This window comes from Numida meleagris, chromosome 18, assembly GCF_002078875.1.
Source record: "Numida meleagris isolate 19003 breed g44 Domestic line chromosome 18, NumMel1.0, whole genome shotgun sequence".
Taxonomy (NCBI): Eukaryota; Metazoa; Chordata; class Aves; order Galliformes; family Numididae; genus Numida; species Numida meleagris.
This window is the reverse complement of record NC_034426.1, coordinates 7,398,046-7,412,492: the sequence shown is the minus strand read 5'-3', so window position 1 is coordinate 7,412,492 and position 14,447 is coordinate 7,398,046. Positions and strand designations below refer to the sequence as shown.

The 14,447-nt window shown below is 49.4% G+C and overlaps 1 protein-coding gene across 1 annotated transcript in view; it reads right to left on the bottom strand.

The window, feature by feature from the left end:
- Window positions 1,689-14,447, bottom strand: part of YPEL2 (yippee like 2) — a 30,850-nt gene continuing 18,091 nt past the window's right edge. The window contains exons 3-5 of the mRNA XM_021415445.1: window positions 8,379-8,422; window positions 7,499-7,607; window positions 1,689-6,112 (exon numbers count right to left, since the gene is read on the bottom strand). Coding sequence (XP_021271120.1) covers window positions 6,023-6,112; window positions 7,499-7,607; window positions 8,379-8,422 — 243 coding nt within the window. The 3' untranslated portion in view covers window positions 1,689-6,022. The remainder of the gene's footprint in view (window positions 6,113-7,498; window positions 7,608-8,378; window positions 8,423-14,447) is intronic.

Here is a 14,447-nt window from a genome sequence, read left to right as displayed (position 1 = left end):
TGACGAGGAAGCTGAGCTATATAAAAGCACGCTCCTATACTTCTCTGTTATTTCTGTAAAGCGTCCAAAACGTTGCACAGAAATTCTTTATGTTTCCATGAGGCGAAGCTGAGCCCCTGGGGACGAATTTTAGTTTTTTCCAACCTTTTACTGCACCCATGCCAAGGTTTCCATCCACGGACAACAAAGCGAGGGCAAGCTCCTGCCTGGGGCCAAGCCACGAGCAGCGGGGCTGGGAGGTCCCCCCAGGGGGTTTTGTGCAGAAATCACGGGGATTTCTTGCAAAATTTCAGAGGGAGTAAAGCCTGAAACCGTCTCTGTCGTACTGCGGGTGCAGCAAAGGCTCCCGGTGCCACCAGCAGAGCCCTGCCCCAAAGCTGTGCCACGAGGCAGAGGGAATCCTTCTGGGGCGGCCAAATGGTGACATCCCCACCGCGTTCCTTGGAGCTGGAGCTGGATACAAACATCCCCGGGAAGTGTTCCTGAAATCCTTCCTGCCGGCAGGAGGGGTCTGTCTGCCTAGGAGGGAGCGGCTGTGTCGGGCAGGAGAGGCGGCCAAGGGCGCTGCCCACAGTGGGAAGTTACTTAAGGAAGGAATTTTGTGAATTTTTGCACAGGTTGGAAAAACTGACGTTTTTCCAATGCGGGGCTTGGGGGAAAGGACACGCAGCCTGGATGTCATGAAGGGACACAGAGTGCTTGGGCGTCAAGGTCAGAGAGAAAAGGGGTGGCAGGGAAGCGGCACGCAGCATCACCCACGTCCCTGCAGGATAGGGGACAGGGACGCTCCGGTCACTCAGCTGCCCGGCTCCGGCCGCCCGTGGGTGTCCGATTGCTCTTGCCCCGGGATGAAAGGCCACAGCACTGCAGTATTTATAGCTCCGTGATTGTCTTCTCCAGAAATCATTGTGGCTGTGACAGGGGCTGCCCGCGCTGAGCCGCGTTTCCCGTTATAGCCGTCCTCCGGCCGCGCAGAAAAGTCACGGTGGCACCGAGATTTTGGCCTCGATCTGCCCAGCCATGTGTGCACCCACTGGGCAATGGGACATGGTGAGCTCTCTTCTAATGGGGGAAATGCTCGTCTTGACCAGGATGGAAAAATCACGCCTGTGCCCACCTTCAGGCGGCCACGATGAGCCTGGAGGCATGGCCTCCTATTTTGGAAACATCATCATCCTTGGGACCACATCCACTTGCAGGTGGTGCTGGGCTTGGGGCACTGGTCCCACCAGGTCCCCCGGCTTACCTGGCCAGCTCTGGAATCACGGTGAGCTGGAGCTTCGCCAGTGTTTCAGAGGGGAGGGCAGCAGGGATCAGGTCCCAGGGATCAGACGGACCCGGCGAGCACCGGCACCTGCAAGAGATGGCTCAGAAAGGCATTACCTCGTGTGCAGGACGGAGCAGCTCCCCCCGCTATCCATAGGGACTGCCCCACACAGCACACCCTCAGCCTGCGCTTCCCCTGCTGAAGCACGAGCTGCTCCCCGGGCAGTGGGATCCCACTCCATGAGCGCAGCCTCCAAATGCTGAAGGGATTTTGGTGCCCGGCACGATGCAGCAAGGAGCACAGCCGGACTATTTCCAAGTTAACTGCACCATGTGCCCCACAGCCAACTTCTGCTGCCCTCAGCCTTTAGGAATTTGCACACGGTATACAGGAGACGGACGCAGCAACATGGAAGAACAGCTTTAGTACTGGAAAATTTTATTTTCTCAAATGAGCACCAACACATATTGTAAATGTGACAAACAATACGCCTCCCTCTAATACTGAAGAACTATATACAATGTACAAATACACGAAAAGGTGAAAACCAATTACTCGAAAACAAACAATTGCATTTATTATGGAAGCAAATGACCTGAAAGAATACGCCAAAAATAAAATTAAAATAAGATCAAAGAAATAAAAGTATACACAATTTGTAAACACGAGAGCATCAACAGACAGGCTGGTATCGGAAACATCGTCCTTTAGTTTTGTCAGCGGGGAAAGCATTCCCATTTCCTTACAAGAACAAAACGAAGGATAAATACAGTTCATAGCTATGAGAACAGCTTCTTTGTGATTGTACCACACACAACGCCATTCTGCTAGCATTAAATACGTCGATTTCTTTTCTGAATTCACTATGATTTCTTTCCCCCCCCCCCCCTCTTCTGCTAGTTAAAAAGGATTCTTCAAACCTCTATGTGTAACATCATTGTTTCTGAGCGCTCGGCCTCCGAGGCCTGGCCCTGCCGAGAGCTCCTTCCCACCGAGCCGGGCGCACCTCCCACCCAGCACCACGCTGCCGCACGCTCACGCACCAGCCAAGAAAACGCGCACAAGGAAAATCCTCCCGTGACCACCACGAGAACGACACATTTCACCTGTAGGTTTTGTGGGGTTTTTTTTTTTTTTTCCTGTCTTTAAATCGTGCCTGCCAACATCCGAGAGTCAGGGAGCACGCCGCAGCGGTTCAGCGCTGGGAACAGCTCCTTGCTCAGCGGTGCAGCCCCGCGGCGCGTGGTATTGGTCTGCTTTGGGATCAAATGGAGACCCAAGGAGATAAAAACGGAGAGCGGGGGGGAGGGGGGGAGCAGGGACAGAAGGGAAAACAAAGAAATGAACGTTGCTGCCCGAGAGGTAAACTTGCACTCTAGTTCGTTACGTAGCAGCCTGGTTTAAAAACAAAGAAAAAAAAACAAAAGGAAAGAAAAGCAAACCAGGGTCCGTGTCCAAAGACTTCCTTCAGCTTAAAAACGACTCCTTACGAACCTCCAAGCGGTGATGCCGAGCTCGCAGCCCATCTGTGCTCCTGCATCTGTGTGCATCCCGCCCTGCCCAGCACTGCACGGGAGCCATGTCCCATCCCAGCCCCACGTCCCCAGCACAGGCTGCCCAGCAGGACAACGTCCACGTGTGTTTGTTTCCCTCTCTACGTGTCTCCCAACGAATGCAGAAGGAAAGGGGATCATTTACAAACCACCAGAAAAGTGCTCGCAGGGAGGGGCTCTGAGAAAACGGCACCAAATATATTATTATTATTATTATTATTTAAATTAAATATTATTTACAAAAGTATACTTCACGAGATAACATGATTATTATTTTTTTTTTTCTTCCTGCTTTGTATATATTACCATCTGGGTATTTATCACGGGGATCAGGATCTCACAGCAGATAATCCACCCGAGCGCAACAAATTTAGAACTCACTGAAGGCTGAGCTTTGGGCAGAGGAGGGTGATGGATCCGCAGCTCAGTAGGGCCGAGGCTGCCGTGCACTACAGGCAATGCTTCCCCAGGGGGCAGTCCTGTGGGCCACCCACTGCCCCCAGCCCAGGGTGCAGAGAAGGAGTGTCTTTGGTTACGCTGAGCACGCTGCTTTCCACGCCATGGGGCAGCCTGCACACAGCGTGGGCTCCCACAGGCACACACTCATGTTTTCCTATCGGGACTTGAGGCCACGTTCTGAGCAACTGTAAATCTGTGGATGCTGACGAGACAAAGCCAATTAAAACCAGATTAAGATCTTGCCATATTCAGGCTTGGACTGGTTGCCATTAAAAGCGTAACCCCTGTGAACGGTTAAAAACAGCCTGATTGACGGGACATCATCCTTTCTTGTCCCAAATATAAGGATAAAAACATTTGTATCTGGTATCCTATTTATCGGTGATACCAACGTAAAATCACGAGCCCACGCACGGTACTTTTCTCATCCTCATATGAACAATTTGGAGTTATCCTTTACTTCTCCTCCCAGGTCCAAACAGATCCCCTCAAGGGCTGTGTATGTGGGAGACCAGGAGCAATTTGAAGAATGCGGATTACTTCCCGCTAGGCAAAACCCAATCAACTGCCATGGATCAACAACCAAAGGACAGGAAAATGGGACCAGGCCAGTGCCAATGCCAACAAGCTGGTGGGTACTGCAGAGCTTGTGATTTTTACCAGGTTTTTACCGCTTAAGGCAATGTGGATGATGGAAGCAGAGACAATCAGAAATGAATGCTGAAGCAACTGCTACACAACCACAACAGAAAGGGTAAAGGCAGAAGCTATCTCCGAACAGGCTAGCCACAAAATGAGCCAATTCCACCCATTCCAGGAGCCTCCAGCTCACCTTCCCCTGCCAGGTGTAACAACGTGCTGCCACAAGAATAGTGGTTCAAGTGAAAAGCAGCCTTTGCTTCGACGGGCCAGCAGGTTGGGGTTTCGGTCCAACACGTAAAGCCTACCCCAACCCATAAGCAGCATCTCTGCTCACATCCCCTTCATGAACAGCAAAATGATTTTGTCACCAGCCCCTCCACTCTGGTCCCCAGCTCACGGGATCTTGGGGTGGGGACAAGCAACAACAGATTATAGCTCCAAAGCTTCGGTTTCATAAGGAGTTACAAACCCCTGCACAGTACTCTTTCTTTCTGGATTAAGAAAGATTTCCCCCAGTGGATTAACCTACTTGAAAGAATTCCACAAACAAAAAGAAAATTCACTCAAGAGAGATAACACTAATTCGGTTCAACAGTCTTTGAGCCATGCACCAGATACTGGCTGGACTGCTGCAGAGCAAACTTCACATTGTCTTTTACATCTAATGCAGCTCCCCGCTCGCACACGGTGCTCCTTCCCCACCGACCACCTCGGGAAGGTCCACACTCATCAGTCTGGAAAACTTCACACATGAAAGACTTATCCTTTGCAGTTATGATAACCATATCCACCTCTCCCACTTAAACTCTAGAGCACAATTTCAGGGGTAGAGGGAAGATACTTAAGTTTCTTTTTTCCTTCCTGGCTCCCCTGTGCCTCCAGCAGGTTTCTGGGAGTGAGATAAGGGGGGAAGGTTTTGGGGGGATACCTCATGGCTTGAAATATCCACCTGTGCAATACTGCTCAACTGTCAGGTTCTTCTGCTCCCTCCTTTCCCCACTCTCACATCGTTTCTCTGACAGGCTCCAAAAGCTGAGCTGATGGCTGGGGCGTGGGATTGAAAGATATTCTAACAGCACTTTCCTACTTGTACTCATGAAAGCTTGGTAAAAGACCCCCAGGGGTGCCCAGTGGAGTACAGGAAGCCAAAGGGTACCTTACGTTACTAAGTTTGTCCCCATCCTCCCCAGCATAATTTCCTGTCTTGCTTAGCACCTGCCTTCTTTTTTTTTTTCCTGTTGTATCTTCTAAGCTCCAGCTCCAGCCTCCTTGTGCCTTAAGTGGTTTTTTCCTTCTCTCTGAAGGGCTCAAGTGTCAGGATTTGGTTTCTCCAGCTGTGAGGATGCTCCCACAGCCGTGCTCTGTTGGGATGTTTGGCCTATCTACCCCTGAAACAGAGAGAAAAAGGAGAGGCAGGGAATCTCTCCAGCCTTCAGGTCTCCCCTTCCTCCCCTAGACAACAAGTTCATGAACAGCAAACAAAACACAGATCTGCGACTTGCAGGGGGAACTGGTTACGTCTTGTGCTCAGCCGGCTTAGACTGAAGCTCCACTGGCGGAGCAGCGGTTTCACGATTTGGAGAGAACGCAGCCGTGAGGTATTTTTCTGTCCATTTAGACAAGTAGACAGTTTCAAGCCTTGGTTAACCAGGACTTAAAGGAGAAGCGCGGTTTTACTCCCGATGACCTCCCTCTGGGCCCACTCCCCACCCCCTATCACGTCCTCCTGCCCAAAACTCAGGTCTTCCTCCTGCACTGAGACCTGCCGATAAATGCCACCACAGAGCCAACGTCAGTTCGTACTTAAGCATTCGTCAACATGGAATGGCTGTCGGGCATTCGGCGCATTCTCTTAGCCAACGCCAGAACAGAGAGAGAAGCAGCCAGGGTCAACTCACAAACAGATACAAAGCAAAGAGACAGAGAGACAGAAATTTAGAGGCCAGTCACCAATAAAGATGGAGAAGGGTGTGAAGATGCTCCCAGATTGCAGAGCCTCTAAATGCATGGAACCAAGCGTTCAGTCACTCTCTCACTCTTGGATATAATGTTCGGTTGGATGGCATTCTCTTACACACTGGTAGGGCTGGGCTCCCTCCATTCAATCCCAACCATTATCCTTGATCATGTGAGCTAGTTCAATGATGTATTTGCCTTCTTTATACTTCTGGCTGCTTTCAAAAGCGTGTTCCTAAAAGGAGAAGAAAGAATGAGATCAGTATGATATCTGAAGGTACAGTTCCAGTGATAGAACCCAGGATTCCAGTTCAGGTCCCAGCCTGGCACGGAGATCTGTCTACCAGGAAGAACAGTCAAACTGCAGGAGCTCCTGCAGGCAGCCAGCAAAGATTACATTTGGAACAATCTTAAACCTGATTCTAGTCGTCTTCATAGGCTGAAAAGGCACAACCAGCACCATGTAAGCAGGCAGCTTTAGGCAGGCTAATGGCAACTGCTCCTTGAACTACGCCTCAGGAATTGTCTCTGATAAATCAGTCTCTCTCTGGAGCAGTCTGAACATTTATTAACATTAGGAATCCAGAGCTCATCTGGTGAAACTTGCTGGAAAGGCATTGCCAGCGGGAACGAGCTGGGCTACGGTCAGCTTCACGTGGAAACAGAGCTGAGGAGCACCTTGGGAAGCACTCGTTCTGCACAGAGGTAGGATGAATGAAGCATGGGATCTCTGAGCAGGAGGAACTCCACTTATGCATTTTGGTTGCATCCTCAAAGGCAGTTCAGCTCTAGCTCAGGCGCGCTGTTCGCACGCATGCCTGCGTAATGCATCTGAGAGGAGGCAATTCTGTTGCTGGAGAGACCTGAGCTTACTGCTGCATTTATGAAATTCTGTATTTTGTTTTACAATAAACTCAGTTTACGCACTTAGCGTCCTTCTCCATTCGGGAGATTCACGCTGTGTTCCTGCATGGATTCCCACTGCATCAATTTTTGATGCTTGGCTTTTTATAGCCTTTTGACTGGCTTTAAAGCATACTTCTGTCCAGAGGCCACAGATGCAATAGATGTTTTGTTTAGACACTGGTCAAAATGTTTTGACAAACAAGAATGCCGCGTGCCTCCTGAAGCAGAAATGAGAACGTAGCATAAGCCTTTATTTGAAGGTAATTGAATTTATGGAGCGCGAGAGACAGCAAACAGATCAACTCATGTTCAATAGCATTTCTAGTGGGAAGGACACAGGATGAGCAATACATGGATCTCTCTGTTATTCTGAGATGGTCTGGAAAAACAGACAACGCAAACCACAAAGGCTGACTGAATTTTGCGTCAAGTACCACTAAGGGACCCCCAACCAAAACCAAGCCCACACCAGAAATTCTTAGAAAGATGAAATATCAGCCACAAAGAGCTCACGCTCTGAATGGAGAGAATAAACAAAAGACAGGAGGGAAAATGGAAATGCAGAAAGGAAAAACAACGTGGCTACAGACCAGAATCCACAGTTCTGGTTCCCAAGTCGATGTTCTTTCCACCAGACCACGTTATACCACACAAACCTTCAGAAAGAGCTGCAGCAAAGACATCCACAGGAAAAACAAATGATACTGATACTCACATATTTCCAGCCCAGTGTGGTTTTGCAGTTTTCACAGTAAATGTCTGCAACCGCATGTAATCCTGTTAATAACACCCGCTCCTCTGCAGGGCCACAACCCACATTAACTCTGGAGAAAACAGAGAGAAGCTCCCTGTTAGTGCATCTTCCCACAGCAAGACACTGCCGTGAAGCTGAGAGTACTGCAGTGTCTGAAAGCACAAGCAGGACATTCAGAATACTGAGCACCATGGCTGTTCCAACAAGAAGTCTCACGCAGTTCCGGAACAGAATGAAAAGGTAAAATAGAATTTGTATTCAACTGAACATTCTGAAAAGTTTTGAGCAGAAGATGAATGACATTCTAGCACATTGCACTGATCATGCACTTGAGAAAGATTTTCATTTCCAAATTGCCAGAATGGTAATTCTACTTTCCCAATTGGGAATTTGGGGAATGTAATTGAAACGAGCGGTTCTGACAGACATCCCAGCAGTGGTCTTACCAAAACTGCTTTCAGTTATAGGGAAACTTATAGTTAACTTCTATGCTAGCTCTAAAGAAAAGTTTGCACTTAGATATTTCATATTCTCTGCATTTATAAAGCCTTGACTCTTTGTCCAACTTCGCTCCCTGGGAGGAGATGAGTCAGCTCTTAGCTCTGATTTCCCAAACCGATGATGAAAATGAACACCTTTCCCTAGCTGCTTATCTGAAACTTGAATGCAAAATCAAATATGAACCAGGGCTATTTCCTGCCTCTCTCCAGCCATTTTCAGCAGGCTCCCAAGTCTTGGGCAGAGGATTTCTACAAGAAAGCTTTTCTGCACTACTTCATGAGGGTTTTCTTAAATGTATCTTAAAGACATGCAAAGGTGACATGCATGGAGTTCTACTCACACTGAATTGAAGAGGTATGCTCGTCCTTGGCTTCCTTGAAAGGACTGAAAGGCAAGAAAACAAAACTCAGTGTGGGTTGGTCGGCAGAAATATGGCTAAACCAGGAACTACTCCCGACGCCTCCATTAACGACCACAGATGGTCAGTACAGCCCATTACCAGGGCCTGAGCGGTGCCTCCAGGTGGAAGAGGCACAAAGCCAGCGTCAGGCAACAAGCACGGATGAGGAGAGGCCCTGTCCTGGAAGGGAGCAGCTGCCTCGGGCCCCTCTGCCCACGCAACACATCGCTGGCAGCCTCGCCTGCTTTATCACCTGCTATCTCCAGCATCTACGTGCTGTGCGAGCCTATTTCCAAGAGTTCAGCTGTTCTCTCTCTCGCGGGCACGTGCCGAACTGAACCAAGCCTGGAAGCTCTGTGCAAGGCGCTGCGCACACGTCTCCTCCCATGCTATCTGGGCACGTCTCCTCTGCCCCACATCTCCCAGGGCCTCGCTGCGAAACCAGGGAGTCCCGCAGAGCTGGCACGTGGCTGGGAGCCAGGAGGCCGCTCCGCCGTCCCATCACACTGCCAGCAGGCAGGAGTGGCTCACACGCTGCAAGTGCTACCTGCAACGTTAATGCGCTCTGACAAGCACACACTGAATTAAACATTTGCTGCTTACGAGCAAGAGCACAGGTGCTGTCTGCACACAAGTTACCTTAGGAGATACCTCAGGGGATGCACGCACTGAGGGCTGAGGAGCTGGCAAAGCTGAAGAGAAGCTTTTCAGGTTCGTTTAACCCTTTGACCAGGAACCTTGGGCAATGTAATGGTTTTCCTAAACCCTCAGCTTCTACAGATGGAGTTCTGCAGGACCATGGATGGCCTCGCAGAGAAGCAAAGTGAGAGCCACCCGAGGAGGAGTTAGCCCCATTTCCATCCACACCACCAGCACTCACAGCTCCTGCCCTGACCAGCACCAGGCATCAAAATTCACTGAAGGAGCAATTTAAAACCACTCTGACAAGGAGCAAGCCATTGCCAGGAAGGAAGAGTCCTGAAGGAGAAGCTGCTCTTCAGCAGAGTCTGGAGCCCCACATTATTGCCACCCAACGCACAGAAGAGGCACTCAGATGCAGAAAGGATGGATGCCCGAGGCACATGGATATCTCTTTCACTCAGACAAAAGCAGTGCCCTGAGGAATGCCTCTTTTCTTGGGAAGGAATTAAACAGGACACATGTTTGTGTAATTGCATTTGTTAGAGAAGCTTCTTTTAATCTTTCTGCAGCACTCAAGCCCCTTATTATTTTTGCTGTCAGCTGGCTGATACCCACACGCCAACCAAGGCTGGCCTGGCAGCTCTGAGGTGTGGGTAGCATTGTCTCAGCACCCTGGGTGGGGAAATGGGAACAGCACAAAGCCCACTATCCCCCAGGCCAGGAGACAGAGGCCAGGCCAGCCCACACAACACCCCACCTTCCTGCCCCAAACAGGGGCCCCTGGCAGCCCTCGGGTTATGGATGGGTACAGGATGAAACATGTTCCCCCAGGAACATGTGTGCCATCAAAGCAGAACGAAAGCAGATGAAGCCTGCTAGCCATCCAGTCCTTCCAGTAAATACTTTTCCATAAACACCAAAGAGAGTAAGTTTGCCAATAAAAACAACCATGGGAGCAAAGTTTTTATTGGTACAGAAATAGGATTTTCCATTACTGCTGTGCAAATGGCTGTCTTTAATAAACAACAAAACCAAACCCACTGGCTCTGCGCCTGGGGCTCCCTGGGCACTCCCAGAGGACAGTGGCATCCCCAGAGATGCTTTTTCCTTACAGCTCAAGCCAAGGCTATAGGACATCTGAAGCGGCCATTACAAAGAAGTCCCACAAATTACCTTCTGCCCGAGCAGGACTTCTCTGCGTGCCACCACGCAGCTCTCAGCGCTGCTGCCTGTCCTGACATCCACCCTGCAGCTAGCCAAGGACTTGGCAAATGATATAAAAAGAAACGAGGAAGGTCTGGCAGCCACCTCAAGCTCACTAATGCATTTGCTGTCCGCAAGAGCAAGCTGTCAGTATCTTTATAAAGGTACACAGGCAGGTTTTACCTGAGTGTTGCAAGCTCAGCGTTTTCTGGAGATGGCCCTTCTCTGCTGGGGCTCCACTAAAAATGGCACACGCTGTAATGGGCATTATGAAACCAGGAGAAACAGATCTATTCATACACAATCAGATGTCCTTCTCTTTGTAGTGAGTTGTTTGCTTTAAATACACACAGAAAAAAGACTTCTGCAACACACTTGGTGTTTGCTGGACAGCGAGGTCAGCAGTAAGACCTACATTCTGTGCTGTATGTTTTCTCTATGTAGATTTTCCTGGTATACATTCAAAAGCATATCTCACACATGCATATAAATCCAGACTTCAGATTCTCTAAAGCAACAGCTCCTGGCATCACTTTCCAGCAGAAAAAAAAAATGGAAAGGATTTTTTGTTGTTGTTTCCTGCTGAAAACCCAAGCACATATTTTTCTCTGCACCAGTAACACTGAATGTCTGGCTGGAAACACATCTGCATATGCCAGCAACAAAGCTCTCCCTTCCTATCCTCCGTGAGCCCTCTAAAAAACAACACAAGCTTTTGAGATGTGCAGCACACAACAGTTTACTGCTCCTGACTGCTCACATCCCAAACCCTTTTCTGTTCCACTCGGTGTGGAGGCACCCAAGAGCTGCAGGGCTGAGAACTCAGCTGGGAACACCTCTGAGCTCCACCCTGCTGAGCTGCCTCCTGTTCCAGCAGGAGCTCCATGTGAAGATGCTTTTGGCAGCTGCTGTGGTTAACAAGTTCCTGTCATTCAGTTTACAGACCCTCATTACAGCCCCTCAGCCAAGCTGGTTCCAAACAAGATCTGTAAAATCACAGTTTTTAAAAACAAATACTTCTTATGTGCATGTAGGCATTTAAATATCCTTTCCTTGCTGTACTGTATCACAGATGCAGCTTAAAGGACAATCACACAAACTGCTAAATAATCACAGTATGGGGGCAGAGACAAGTCGTTCAGCGTAGGGAATTCTTAATCTAAATTTGCTGGCAGAGAAGCACAGTGCAGAACGAGAGCTCCAGCGAGAGGCAGACTGCAGGGCAGGAGCTGGGGCTTCACAGCAGATCAGATCTGCTGCAGAAGGAAGCTTAGCGTGGAGCCAGCACCTAAAGTGGGAGCTCTCTGTGGCACGCACATGCTGCTCACTGGAGACAGACTCATCCTGCAGGATTCGGAGCTGAATCCATATACATTCGATACCCACGACCTTGGGAGCTGTCATTTTGGCTCAGTCCATTTGCTAGATTCTGACCTCAATTGGAAGTGCTGACTGCACCGTTCTGTTTGCACTGTCTGTGGTTCCTGGGTAAGATGCTCAAGTCCTCCCAAGCCTTCCTCAGTGCAGCCGCAGCCCTGGGAAACCCTGGCAAATGTGAGAAGGGCTGTGCCCCTCCACCACCAGCTCTGCACTCACACATTCCTGATAGTGGTGACCACTGGAGACAGAAGGGGATTTGCAGATTCAATCAGCACAGCCAGGGAACGGCATTGATACTGAACGTGCTCTGAACGCCTACACACCACAGCTCTGTCCCTCAGTACCTACAGCTTCCCATTCACTGTGCGTGCAGCCCACTCAGCGAACAGAGGACAGGATTAACGTCCCAAGTCTTTGTGACAGCTCTGACAATAGGCTGAGCACAAAAAGAGCCGGCTGGAATCATCTGGAAAACCAGGAAGCAGCTGCCAGGACTAAATGGCTCCAGACTGCTGCTTGCTCTCTGCAGGCCGTGGAGAATGCTGCCCCTTACCTATGTCCAGCTGGCAGCCCTTTAGCAAGCCAATAAAACAAAAATGAAAAGGCAACGGGTCCCAAAGAGGGAAGAAGGAACAGAGCATGCCCCTGCAAGCTACCCCTGGGAAAGCTACAAACAATTCTCACTGCAAGCACACAGACAGGGCCGGAGCCTGCAGCCTGCCCGCACCTCCTGGCACGCCAAACGTCTTAGGATGAGATTTCTGTTATCATAAAACACAGTCTGAAAGGGGAGAAGACCTTTAAGCACAGCCAAAGTGCAACGTCCATCCAACTGGAGTGAGCTTGCTACAGAGCAGTGCTCCAGGACACAGGCTCCCCGAGCCCAAAAAGAACGCGTGGAAACCCGAGGGAGCCCCATTACATCAAGACAGCTGCAGTCCTCACACTCAGCAATTCCTGTTCACTGTCCTTGGCACTAAACCCCAACTCCTCTCAGCTGCTGTCCCACCCAACAGCCAACATCAGCTCTGCCTGAATGGCACCTCTCAAGCCCTGTTAATTACGGCAAAAATGAATGGATTAAAAAAAAAAAAAAGCTTGCTATGTGTTTACAGCAACCAGTACACCTAGTAACAGCACTAGGTATAGGACGGCTCTAACAGGAGATGACTTGTGAGTCACTGTGCAGTGGAAAGAAATTGGAAATGGAATAAGGAAGAGGCACTGCAGCTCTGGGGGAGCCGTGCCCGAGCATTTCCCAGGGAAGCGTGAGCTCAGCAAGCTGACCCCCACACCCACCAGGCTTTGCAGGGTTCATTCGTTGCACCCAGCTCTGCCCACAGAAGGGACAGCCAATGATCTGATTTAACTGAGATTCAATTGTGCTCTGCTGATGCTGGATACGGACCCAGCTCAATGGAACCACTTATGTTCTTCCACCTGGTACACAGCTATGCCCCTGCCCTGTTCCAGCTGTGCTCCTGACTTCTCACTGAGCTTCAACATGGGCCCTTAATGCTATTTAAAGTCCAAAGTCGATACGGAATTAGTGGACCAAACTCATCTCTGAAGTAAATTCAATTAATTCAGCACAGCCTTATCCCCCAGCAGCCTACACTGCTGTAACACAGTGAATAACTACTTTGTGCTTCACCCCTAAAGCAGCAGCTTGATACTGCCTGCATTTCAGGCTATGCAAGCTGTAGGAAGGGAACTGCAGCTCAGAGCAGAGATGGATGAGGTCACTGCCATGGTTCCTCATGCTGACGGGAGATGTTATCAGCTCCTACCCTACCAGCAGCAGCACTCACTGAAGCCTTTCATTCCCTCTGCAACCAAGAGCCTTTTTAAATTATTATTATTATTTTTTGGGATGCTTTCATCTTTTCAGGTTTCCAGGAGATAAAGCTAAGAAAAGCCAGCATTGTTCACAAGACTCCCAAAAGTGCTGGGAACTGCATGCTTTGTAGTGTGCTAGTGTGACTGCCCATTATCAGCAGTAGGGAGAGCAAGAGATTTCCCTGCTTTGCAGTAATGAATATCACTACTTGAGACAAATGACTTATTATTTTTTTTTTTTTTGCCAAGGTACACAGATTTCCAATACCCATTTAAACCATCACTCTGATGAGCTAAAACCAAAGTTCTGTAAAGCATCTCAACATTCAGGAACTATTTGCAAACAGCTTTGCCTCACTCTCCCCTCCGCTGGGCTCCCCTCATTACCCTGACAGCTCCAACACAACCCAAAATCCCACCGAGTTATCATGAGCCCTGTGCAATTCAGCCTCCTTTAATAAGCCCTGGGCTTCCATATTCTGTTTTTATTCATTTTTCAAATGTGCTTCTAGCCCCCAGACTCCAAAGGGAAATTTCAAAACATGAATGCTAAAGGCACAAACAACAGCAGGCATGTAAAAAGTATACCGAATTTATTAGGTCTGTAAGACTTCACAATATTTTGGGGGCTTCTCCTGCCATCTCTGATGGCCTCAGGTTGCTGCTGGTGCACTTCAAAACTTGGCTCTGGAATGAAAAATGATGAGAAATGAAGCAGACATTCCTTACTTTCACATGCAGGGAGGCACACAAAACCAGAGCAGCTCCTGGAGGCAGAGAGAGGGCTGCTCTGCGGGCTGAGCAGAGGGTGATGGACATGGGAGAAGCCATGTGCAGTCCCATGAGAGCAGGGAGCGAATGCTGCCCACGCTCCTGCACAGCTCCCCTCCATCCAAAGAGAATCCCCAGCACTTCAGCCACCAGCAACATCCATCCAATGCAAGC